Here is a 12,229-nt window from a genome sequence, read left to right on the forward strand (position 1 = left end):
CCGGATAGCCCTTCATTCCCTGATCCTGCTGGCTGTGTTTAACATAAAAATCCACTTGATCAACAAATCCTTTTAATTACACCTTGTGACCATCCCAGGTGAAATCACAACTCAATCCTATTTTAAAGCAGGATAATTTAAAAATAAATTTAGACACTGCAGTGTTCTAAACTGGATAAAAACATGGAGGAGAGCATTTAGCCAGAAAAAAAAAAAGCAATTATTAATTAGGTGTGTGAATTCAGAAGTCAGCAGAGTTGTTGCACACCAGATGTTTTCAAAGTCGTATTAAAATAATCCCCAGTATAATCAAAACAGGGTGACACCAAAAATTAATCATTATGTCCCTGTTCTTCTGCTGGATTTGAGAATTTATGGAAGTTTTTAAAATGCTTTCAACCTCTTAAGTAAAACTCCAGGGAAATTGCACTTTATTCAGCACTGCACTGGGAGCCCAGGCCCTGATTGTGTGACAGGATTTACACAGCCTTGTGCTGAGAATACAGGAATTTGGGGATGTAGGATTTGAGTGGAATATCCCCCTCAGTCAGGAAGAAAAAAGTCAAAAAGATGATTTGAGTGCAGGTGGGTTTTTTTTTAGAAAATTAGAAAACCTATTTAAAGTAGGTTAAAATATAAAAAAAAATATAAATTATTCCCTTTAAGAATTACATTTACATGGATTAAATAATTATAAGCTTATTAGAATGTGATGGAAATATTTGGGATTTTTTTTTTCCTTCTTTTGAAAAGTTAAGATTTAGACTGATTTTGAGAAACAGGAACAAAAAATTATGAACATTGAGCAACTTTGGTTTGATCTAATTTTAAGAACATCTGATGTTTAAAATTTTAAAAGGTGAAAACATAAGATCCCTACGCTAAAACCCTTTAAAAATCTAGCAATCAAAACGTTGTGTGTTTAATGATTCTGCTCCTGCACATTTGATATTTTAAAATTAAGAATTATTGAAGTAGACTTGGAGGAAGCTGGAAAATTTAAACAACAAATATTTGGCTCAGTCAAAAAGGACTAAACGTGCAAAAATGCCTGCTGATTTCAGCAGTATTTTTATTTTTTTACTGCCTTTTTCAACCATAAAAAAAGAAAATTAAGCTACAAAACCTGGGACAGAGCAGATGAACAAGAAGACACCAAAGTTTGATGATACTCAGTGATTTCACTGTTCAGTTTTGTAAAGCAGAAATAAAACCTGAAATGATCTGCTCAGGGTCCTTGATTGCAGCATTTGGGACAAATCAGAGTCTGATTTTTTTTCTTCCCTTGCAGGTGGAATTCCAAGGAATGGTGATAGAGCCAGGAGGGTGAATTTCTCATTTCACAATTTCAGATTAATGTCAAGTTTCTGGAAATAATCCAGGAAAAGGGATAGTGAAGGGCTTAAATTGTAAACTGTGCTGCTGGGAGGAGCAAATGCTTCCATTTATTTCACCCAGACCAAAACCTGGAATTTCTAGGATAGCTCAAAAACCAAAGTGTTTAAGGATTGTTGTCAGGCAGAGCGAGGAGAAATTAATTTGAACTTTTTCAGATTTCCTGCCACAAATGTGTGCCAAACACAGAGAGAACAATTCAGTTTCATTTATGGAATAAATCTTTATTTATTATTGGGTGTTATTTCCTAGAGCTGGTCCTGGGGAGCACAAGGTGAGTGATCCCAGCTCCTTTTCTTCCTTCCCCTTCCTGTCCTGTCCCCCTCTCTGCTGTTCCTTTTCTCCAAGGAACTTTTGAGGATTCTTTCTTGGGAGAAGCCACTTGGAGACGAGCAGAATTCGTTAAGGAAATGTCAATTAAAGGCTGTTAGGTCATGGCTGAGGTTGAAAGGGGGATGAGTTAATTCCTCTTATTTTAGCACTTCTGTGCCTCTCCCTGCACTTTGGAGTCCTTAATGCAAAACCCAGTCCCATTCCCAAGTGTTCCTTTGCCCACATCCCAAATTCCAGCCCCCATTTGGGATTTCTTACCCAGGCTGGAGGTTGGATCCTGTCCCTGCACTTTGGAGTCCTTAATGCAAAACCCAGTCCCATTCCCAAGTGTTCCTTTGCTCACATCCCAAATTCCAGCCCCCATTTGGGATTTCTTACCCAGGCTGGAGGCTGGGTCAGGAATTTGAACTGATGGCATGGGTGCACTGCAATGTGCAGGCTGTGATCACAATATATTAAATTTCTTTGCCTTGGGTTTTGTTTAAACTGGAAGAAAAGGAATTCTAACCCCTTAAACAGTTTTGTCAGGTGGATTGTGGAATGTTCAAGGTGGATCAGGAGGAATGTGGTTCATCCTGTCCAGTGGGATGGGAGGGCAAGGATTCACCAGCACTGAATATTCCTCATTAAATCTAATGGGGTCATGCCAGTGGAAGTTAATATATTGTCACTTAATATATTTTATTAACCCCCCTGTGAAAAGTGCAGTGCTACAATGCTGACATGGATCCACAGAGCCAGAGCAAAATATACATTTTTAACTTACTTAATTGTCACTTTGTTATTCCTTTCAAATAATTCCTGGTTTTCCAAGTGGTGCATGCATGTTGTTTTTTTTAGCCCAGTTCTTTAAACCCAATGTTTTCAAGAGGGCAGTTGAGGGTAAGGAAATCAGCTGCATTCTGAGGCTGACATTTAAATGGTTTGAAAATAGCAGGCAGCATTTTTAGTGCCTTAAAATTGGGTGAGAGAACAAAATGAAGCCTTGAGAATAAAAGTTTAAATACTCAGAGCAAGCTTTTTTCAAATTACTGTAGCTTAATACTAGAGGAGTAAACAAAAAAAAAATAAAATCAATATATTTTACTTAGATGAGTTCTCCAGGTGCCTGGTACCACTGTACTGACTGCAATATGTAAGTTGGGTAAGAAATGACCAAAAATTAACTTGGTAATTTTAATTTCTTTGTATTTTCTCATGTTCCGAGTGCAAATTGCCACAGCACCTCAGGATGCTGGTCATTTGTAATAATTGTCTTTGTAATTAGCCTGAAATATCCACTTTGCTGTTTTCTACACCAAAGCACTGAAATACTGAGCAGATTTTATCAAAATTCAATTTCCCCTGAGTTTCTGGTGGTTTTCCATATGGAAATGTAAGGATCTTGTTTGTGGATCAGGTTTTTATGGCAAGCACTGAATATTTGGATTAATCCTGATTGATTCAACAATTAACATCACTGACAGTGGAGCTGTGGCTGTTTGCACAGACACCACAATTCCTTTCCAACGACACCAATTGGAAAATTACAGGCTTTAAAATGAAAGTTACAGTGCTGCTGTGATTTCCTGCAGTCTTTTGGAACGTGAGCATGGAATCAGCTGGAATTGTGACCTGCAAAGAGATAATCCAGGCTCACACAGGCTGTCACTCACCTTTCCTCTGCTACAAAGTGAGCAGGTAGCACTGAGACATCTCCTTAATGAAGTGGTTTTGGTGCCTTTTATCTGTGTGAAGGACAAAATTACCAGGATTCTTGCTTAATGATGGGTTTTTTTCATCATTTTTTTTTCCCCCTCTCCAGCGTTAAAAAAAAAAGAAAAAAAATAAATCCAGCAACATGAAAGACTCCCAACAAAATGGTCTGCATGGTTAAATTAGAAAACTCTGTAGGGCTGTAACATTCAGGTCTGTATTTAAAATGACAGAAAAATATGAAGTTACATCAGTAATAAAAGTAAATTCAGAAAAATGCTGCAGTGAGTGCTGTGAGATTTGAAACAGGGGGTGGGGAGGGGGTTCAGCTTTTTTGAATCCAGAAATCTGATTTTTTTTTTCTTTCCTCCCCCCCAAATCTGTACCAAGGGTTTTCTGCCTGCAGTTTGAGGGGGGGGCTTTCCTTGTTTTCCAGGATATTCCCAACACATCCGTGAGCACATCCCTGATCTTGCTCTCCAGCAGAACCTGCAGATGGGGAGGCTCTGTGACATCCTGGGTATGTGATCAGCTCCTGCTTCTTGATTATTCCCCCAGCTGGGACTGAAAGAAAACAACAGAAGCATTTTATAGATTTATATATTTTTTTTTTTGTATTGATATTAAATATAGAGCACGGAGAAGCTGAGAAGGAATTGTGGCATTTATTTCCTGGCCATGTTATCCATTTAAAAAAAAAAATCAAAAAAAATCCTGCTGTTTCCTTGTACCTCTGTGCTAAGGTAGAGCAGCCTCATCCTGTGACCACAAAGTGTTCAAAATGAGGGAGCTCATCCTGGCAGTGCTCGTTCAGCCTCACACAGAGAGAAAGATGTGCTGCAAAAGAGCAAGCCTTTATTTAAACCAATTATTTTTTTTTCTTTTAAATCAGCAAATGAAGCAAAAGGCATCTATTAAAAAGTTGGTTTTTATTATTTTCTTTTTTCCCCCCTGACAGGTTTCTTTTAAGCAAAGCAAGGAAAGGTGTTATTTAGCAGTGATCAACTTTATTGGCTCCCTGGAATGATATATTTTATATGATTCATGTATTTTTCAGGATCATGATTATTTTATAAATGCCATTTAGTAAGTTTGGAGTAAAAATGTATTAGATCCAGAAATTTACAGTTGCCTAAAATAATAATGTGATTTGCTTTATATATTATCTAGGCACTGATACTGGGGGGGGTTTTTGACTGTACTGTTTAATTTTTTTCATTTTATAACGTGGGGGTTTTTTTGGCTCTTAAATGACAGAAACTGAAAGGGACAAAGTCACACAGTAAACAGACTTTTTTTTTTTTTTTTTTCCCCTCATGTCTGAACGTGAAAATTGGTTCTGCTGTAAAACAGACCACGAGGAAGATACAAATATTAACTAAATGATGAACTAGATCAGGTGCTTTACCTGTGCTGCCAGAGGAGCACTGAGATTTTTGCATTTTGGTTTGTTTGTTTTTTTTTTTTGTTTTTTTTTTTAGAAAAGCAGAGGATTTCCTTGCTGGTGGTGAGCTCCTGTGAGTTAAGCTGTCCCTGGAGCCCCACTGTGTCCTAAGGAGAATTCACTCTCTTTGTAGGGCAGTGCTACAGCAGGAAAACGTGCTGCAGCTTTTTAATTCCCCAAATTCACTCGAGTTGTCCATTTCTTTACTGAATATTGACTGGTGAATGGTGCTCAACTCTTCTCTTAGGTGTTTCTAAAAGTTACCTGGTAAATAATTTATATATAAAGACTCTGCCTGGGGGTTCTGTGGCACTTCAATGCCTCAGGTGAGTTCTGGCCTCACATTTTTAATGTGGATTATTTCCCTGCAGCTCTGGCAAAACAAAGTCAAGCAATGGGATCTCTTATTCCTTTCCAACATTTGGCTCAGGGTTTCCTTATCCAATCCTTGCCTTGCTGCAGTCATTCCATGGAATTGCAGTTACCCCTGGCACAATAAAACAATGAAAGGCTTCCCACTGATTTGGATCAAAATCTTGGAGTGCTCTTTGCCTATTGATGCTTCAAGGCTCATTAATTCATTAACTCATCTATTAACATTAATATTTTAGCAGAACACAGCGGTTAAAATTTTCCAGAAGTGCCTGTACTAGGGATTGTTCTTGTGTGTGGACACAGCCCTTGAGCCCAAGCTGTTTTCCATGAGGAAAAGCAGATTTGCTGGAGTGGCTGCCCAGCAATGGTTATTAATGATCCCCCACCGTGAGCTTTTGTGTGGACAGCACAGGAGCAGGAACAGCCCGTGGAAAATCCAGGCAGCGTAGAAAATTGCAATTTCCTCGTCTTTCTCCACGGAATGGCTCAGTTTTATAATTTACTGGCATTAATGGGATATATTTTTAAAGCACTTCAATTCCCATTGATGTTAATGGGAGTCGGGCTCACAAATCCCCCTGCACCACTTCCCAAATCCTGCCCCCAATCTGTTGTGCACACTGAATCCCAGGAAGCAGCTCTTCCTTTGCCTTGCTGACCTGTCTTCAGAGAAATGCTGAAGCACAGCAAAAAAGCACTAAGATTTGGGAATTAAACCTGATTTTTTTTTTTTTAATTGCCATTACGTTTTTGTTTGTTTGTGCGTTTTTTGGGGGTTTTTTTTTGGTTTTTTTTTTTTGTTTGTTTTTTTTGGGTTTTTTTGTTTTTTTTTTTTTGTTATTTTTCAGGAAAGCTGTTGGTGCTCAAGGGGTGGGGAAGGCTGGGATTGCTGTTGGGATTGTTATACCTTTCTCCCAGCAGTGAACACTGTGCCCCTTTTGTTTCAGATGCCAACGTGGACGTCATCTACATCTGCCCCCTTGCTCTGAGTGAGGAGTTGGTGCAGTATTACAATAAACTCCTGGGTCTGCAGGCAGCTGTTAGATCTGGGAACCCCGAGGACATGGCTGACCTGCAGGACAGGTTCAAAATTCTCACCCCTGAAGCTATAAACAGCTTCCCTGTGAGTTTGTCTTCTAATTACTACAGCTTGAGGGATGCAGTAAAATTAAATTGGAAATTTTATAACTTGCAACGCTCTGGTTCACATCAGTGAAATATTATTGCAAGTTTAAGGGCTTTACTGATTAGACTACTAGTTAGAGCATTGGAAATAAATATCCTGGTTTAGCTTTATAGACTTGCTTGAGATAGTCCTAGATTGGCTATTTGGAGGCTCTTGTCCCTTCTGACTCTGTGCTTGGGACTGGGAACTTGATAGATTTATATCTCTAAGCAAATCATAGCAATAAACCATTCTTATTACTCAAAACTTTATCTCTGGCTGGCCCAGCATTCAATCATTGCTGTGTTTGCAGGGGCTCTTGCAACCAAATCCAGTGCAGAGCTCCTTAAAGAGCAAGGCTTAAACAAAGTTAGGTAATAATACAGAAATACGAGTTTCAGGTGGGAATAATACATAAATATTAGCTCCAGTGGTACAAAAGTGATAGTTCCAGAATCATAGTTAATAATAGAGAAATGTTAGTTCCAAACCTGTCAAATCAGGTTTAAATCCGTGTGCTAAAACATGTAATTAATGTTCTGATTTAAAAAAATTAACATGTAAAAACAAGTTTGAATTAATGTACAGTGTTTCTGAAAATGCTGCAGTGTAGTGGAGACTTTTCACAGTGAATAATAGTTTTATATTCTAAATATTAAACCTACAGTGTCTTGGCTGAGATTTTATTTTTATCAAACTTTGTGGCACATTTTGGGATTTTGCTTGAAGCTCTGCTGCTGGTTTTGCTATTTTTGCCTTTTCAAACTGCACTTTGTCAACCCTAGCAGGATTTTTCTCTGGATGCTGGGTTGTTTTTCCAGCAGTAACTCCCAGCTATGAGTGCATTAATGCCAAAACCTGTCAGGAGAATGGGCAACACCAGATTTTAGATGAACCAGGTTGAGGTTAACCCATGGCTCTTTAGTGCCTTGCATCTGTTAATGTGCAAAATCAACCTTGTTTCCATTAAACATGTGTTCTTTGCCATTAATAAGTCACATTTTTAATGAATATATCCTCTGTGTGGAGAGGGATCTGCTCAGAGCTGCTCCTGATCATCCCTTGGCTTCAGTGACAATTTGGGCTGTGTAAGGTTTTGAGCTTTATGGGTTCTTTTAAAGGATCTTTTCTCCTGGCTTATTGAATAAAAAGCTTTTTGTGCGTCTAATGGATCAAAATTTATTCCCAAGCAATGGAAGTGTGGCTCGAAGGCCACTTTAGAGGGCTCCTTTTAGCAATTCCACAAGCACAAAGCAGCCTGGCACGTTTTCCCACCTATTTTGGTGGGACTGGATGGAAGGAAAATGTGTGGAAAAGGCACAGCTGGGCCTGGTCCTGCCCTTGAGGTGTGTCCCAGCTCTGCTGTCCTGGTGATCCTGGTGCCAAGGTCAGAGCTGGGATCTTGGGAAGCTCAAAACAAAACAAAAATCAGCAGGTTTGAGAGCCAAGAACTCTGCTTAATCCCATATCCCCTGTTCCTGCTGGAATCCCTCAGTTGTGCTTTTCCCTGCTCTCCCTCACATTTCCATATATCCTGGCAGCTCTGGCACTCTCAAAAAGCAGGAACGAAGCAGCTTTTACAGCCTGACCTCCTTAATTAGCTGTAATTAACTGTCATTCCTAAAACTGAGGAACAAAAACCACATCTCCTCCCTACAAACCCTCTCTGGCCCCAGGCTGGGGATTGATCCCAATCCCTGCATCCAGAACTCTGGAATGGGACCAGTGCTCAGGTCAGGGCAATCCATGGATCAGAACTTGACGTGGCTTGGCTTTAAAACTGATGCAAGGAGAAGGGCTCCAGGTGTCTTGTTTGCTGTTCTTTTTCATCCTGCAGCTTCTGTAATTCTCTCTCTTTTTTTTTTTTTTTTTTTTTTTTTTTCTGCTGGAGCTTTCCCATTCCTGCTGTCCTTGCAGGGTGTCCAACTCCTTACAGAGAGATTTGGGCACTTCTTGGATTTGTGTTTGGTGTGAGAAAGCACCAAGGGACTGACAGAAGGGGATTCCTTGTGTTCTTTTCCAGCATCATCCTCCCTATCCAAGCAAGAATTTCTACTTCAGTCCTTGGCAATGAACATCCAGGACGTGGAAGGAAAATATTCTGTGTTCTTCAGTGCTGGAAATCCCTGGCAAATCCAGGATTTACATTATCCTGAAAATACAGGGATACTTTCCTGAGGCCTAAATGAGATGAAATCTCAGTAGGAAGATGATTTTCTTCTTGTTGGGGTTGTGATTTGTTCATGACAACTTATTGCAGTGGATTTCTCTTGTGTTAGTTCTCCATCCCTGTCTCATCATCAGTATATTTTTGTGGAAAATAATTGGAATATATGCATGGGATATGTTGTTTAAAACATTTTTGAGGTTTCGCCTGCCATGAGTGATATTCTTAATTTAAATTCAGAGCTTACAGGATATGTCATGAGTGGCTTGTTCAACAAAAGATTTTTTTGGGGAAGAAATTAGAAATTCCTTCCAAAAAGTTGGAACCCTGGTATTTTAAGCAAGAAACTACTACAGAACTGCTCCCCTCTCCTTTAGATGAGCTGTCAGAGCTCCTGTGGAATAGAAATGTGCATCCCCAGTAATTTCATGTAAGCACCAAAAGCTTTTGTAAATCAAAGTGCTTTATTCTCAGAGAATCATTTCAAATACCACTGAACTGTATGTGAAATACATTCCCTGCTATGGGGAGGGGGGGATTCTTCATTTTTTTATTGATTTTCTGGAGCTCTGGAGTTAAACCATGCCAGGAGTGTTGCTGAGATGAATCACTATTATCCAAAGGCCACCAGCCTCTCTGCCGACTGACAGAAGGATAATTCCACATGGATCAAATAAATACAGATGTGTAGTAATTAGTTCTATTCCCAGTGAGGCCATTTCCAACCCACTAAAGATGTGCACGATTACGGAGCCTCACCCCAACAGCTTTTATCAATTTAAACTGCTAAGCTACAGGATAGGTCATAACCCAGCCTGCTATTAATAATGCATTTATTGTGGGCAGCATTAGGAATTAGGGAAAAAAAAAAAAACAACAAAAAAAAAACAACAACAAACCCACACAACACTTTTCATAAGAATAAATGTGTTGGTTTTTTTTTCCAGGAGCACCACTTGTGCCTGGCCCCTGTGCTCAGGTACAGCCCCAGGACCATGCAGAGGCTGCAGGGATGCCCACATGGGTGGGGGATAAGCTCCAGGATAGGTCATAACCCAGCCTGCCATTAATAATGCATTTATTGTGGGCAGCACTAGGAATTAGGGAAAAAAACCCAAACCAAACCACACGACGTGTAGGAGCTTTGTGGGGTAGGATGGATGGGGGCAAGAGATCTCTGGAGCCAGGTCTGGGAACTCGGGGTTTATTGCAAAGGGTCTGGGTGGAAGGGCCCTGCTGGGAGCTGCAGCTTGGAGCAGGCACCAGAGAGCAGGAGGAAGAAGAAGGGTGAGAGGGTGAGAGTGAAGAGCTAAGAGAGTAAGAGCTGTGGTGAGAGGAAGGGCAAGAGAGCCAGGTTCCTGTTACAATACAATAAATCTGTGCTGAATATTCTAATTCTCACTGACCAATCTAATACAAGATACAAATCCTACAGCGTTTACACACAGCCTGTAAGAATTGTTAAACTGCCACTCTGTGTCATGTTTGAAACCCTACAAACTCCTCTGTGGACCCTTCTGCCAGGCTGGCAGGGTCTGCTCTGACCCTGGAGCTGTGTGCAGGCACAGGGAATTGTTCACTCCAGAGGGGATCACTCTCAGCTGCCCACGCTGTTGTTTTCAGCTGTTCAGTAACTCAGGTTTGGTATCTCAAAGTTGGCTTTAATTTCAATCTCACTTATAGTTTCCATATTCTCAAAAAACTTTTGCCGGGCAATCATATTGATAAGGTTTTCCTGTTTCATCTTCCCCAACAACACTTTCCATAAGAATAAATGTGGTTTTTTTTCCAGGAGCACCACTTGTGCCTGGCCCCTGTGCTCAGGTACAGCCCCAGGACCATGCAGAGGCTGCAGGGATGCCCACATGGGTGGGGGATAAGCTCCAGGATAGGTCATAACCCAGCCTGCCATTAATAATGCATTTATTGTGGGTAGCACTAGGAATTTGGGGAGGGGGAAAAAAAAAAAATCCCCACAACACTTTTGATAAGAATAATTTTTTTTTTTTTTTTCCCAGGATCATCACTTGTGCCTGGCCACTGTGCTCAGGTACAGCCCCAGGACCATGCAGAGGCTGCAGGCTCTGCTCCAGGGCAGGGATGCCTACATGGTTGGAGGAGTTCCCCACCTGGATGATTTGGCTGTGGCTGACCAGCTCCAGGTGCCACTTTTGGGCTCAGAGCCAGCAGTGGCTCAGCTCTACAGCACCAAATCTGGCAGCAAGAGAATCTTTGCCAGTGCTGGAGTGCCAACCCCTCCTGGAGAGGGGGACATCCACAGCAGGGAGCAGGTGAGCTCGTGGGATGGGGCTGGATGGGGATGTCATTCCAGGAGCTCCAGTGCTGATTGATTCATCAGTGACTAGCAGCTTTGTCTTGTACACGTTAAACCTGCAGTGTCTTGGCTGAGGTTTCATTTTTAACAACCTTTGTGGCACCTTTAGGGGCTTTCCTTGAAGCCCTGTTGTTCTTTTTGCTGTTCTGTTTCTTTCTTTTTTTAACTGGACTTTGACAGCCACAGCAGGTTTGTTTTTTTTTTTTCCTCTGGGTGCTGAATTATTTTTCCAATAATAACTCCCATCTCTTTTTCCAATAGTAATTCCCAAACCCTGAAGGGTTTTATCGAGTCCTGGGTGTGAGGTTGGGTCCCTTTTTGGCTCAGTTAAATGCAGTTTGTGCCCAAGGCAGGAAAGATCACAGTTACCCTGGGGATCTTTATGTGCTTGAGGATATAAAAGTGTTTGGTGCAATATTTGAGACAGTTTGTGCTGCTGCCCCATCAAATGAACCCATTTTTGCAGTGACTGAAGATGCACATTTTCCAAAAACCCTTGTTCTAAGGGGAGGAAATCTCCTAATTTCAACCAGCCTGTTCCAGCTGAGGTTCACTGAACATCTTTGCAGTTTTACCTTGTACCCAGCTCTGTCAGTGCTAAATTCATCTCTCTTGTTGGCATGAGCTGTAGAAAAATAACAAAATCCTACTGAACTAAAATTACAAGGCACAAGGGATTTCTGTACTTTGATTTTACATGTTTATTTTGCAGCCAGTTCCTCAGTATTTAATTCTCTAAGCTCATTTTGCAATTTACAATGATCTAAGTATTTATTCAAAAAAAAAAAAAAACAAACATTTTTATGGTGCTGTTACTTCTCATCCAGGAAAATAATCATTGCTAAGGTTTTTTTGTAGGTGCTTCTGCTTCTTCAATTCACATTGCTTTGGTTTTTATTAATCACCTTTAGCACTGAACAATCTAAGCTACACAAATCCATTGCAACTCCTCCAGTAGATGAAATAAATATATGATCAATGACCTGCAAAACAGCTGTTTGATTTATTTGATTCACGTAAATTATTTAACAATACTTCTGGTTCATCCCACAGGGTTATGGCATTTCTCCTTCTGTTGTTTGCTTGTATGAAATATTGACATTTTAGGTTAAATAATCAAAGTGAGGTGACACCATGGTAAAGCACAATTCAATTTTCACTTAAAGATAGCACATAATTCTTTGTGATTGGTACAGTCCTTACAGGATTATTGATCCTTTTCATTACTGCAGGGGGAGCCCTCAAGAAAAACACATTTATGTGATTCTCAAAAGCCACAAATGGAACACATGTAATTGTATTTTAGGTCAATCTTAAAAA

The 12,229-nt window shown here is 40.3% G+C and overlaps 1 protein-coding gene across 1 annotated transcript in view; it reads left to right on the plus strand.

Annotated features, from left to right (window-relative positions):
* IQCH (IQ motif containing H) overlaps positions 1 to 12,229 on the plus strand; it is a 54,775-nt gene that overhangs the window by 15,190 nt on the left and 27,356 nt on the right. Inside the window, 4 exon segments of the mRNA XM_062501156.1 lie at positions 1,648 to 1,707; positions 3,860 to 3,943; positions 6,190 to 6,365; positions 10,593 to 10,865. Coding sequence (XP_062357140.1) covers positions 1,648 to 1,707; positions 3,860 to 3,943; positions 6,190 to 6,365; positions 10,593 to 10,865 — 593 coding nt within the window.

This window comes from Cinclus cinclus, chromosome 13 (assembly GCF_963662255.1).
Source record: "Cinclus cinclus chromosome 13, bCinCin1.1, whole genome shotgun sequence".
NCBI lineage: Eukaryota > Metazoa > Chordata > Aves > Passeriformes > Cinclidae > Cinclus > Cinclus cinclus.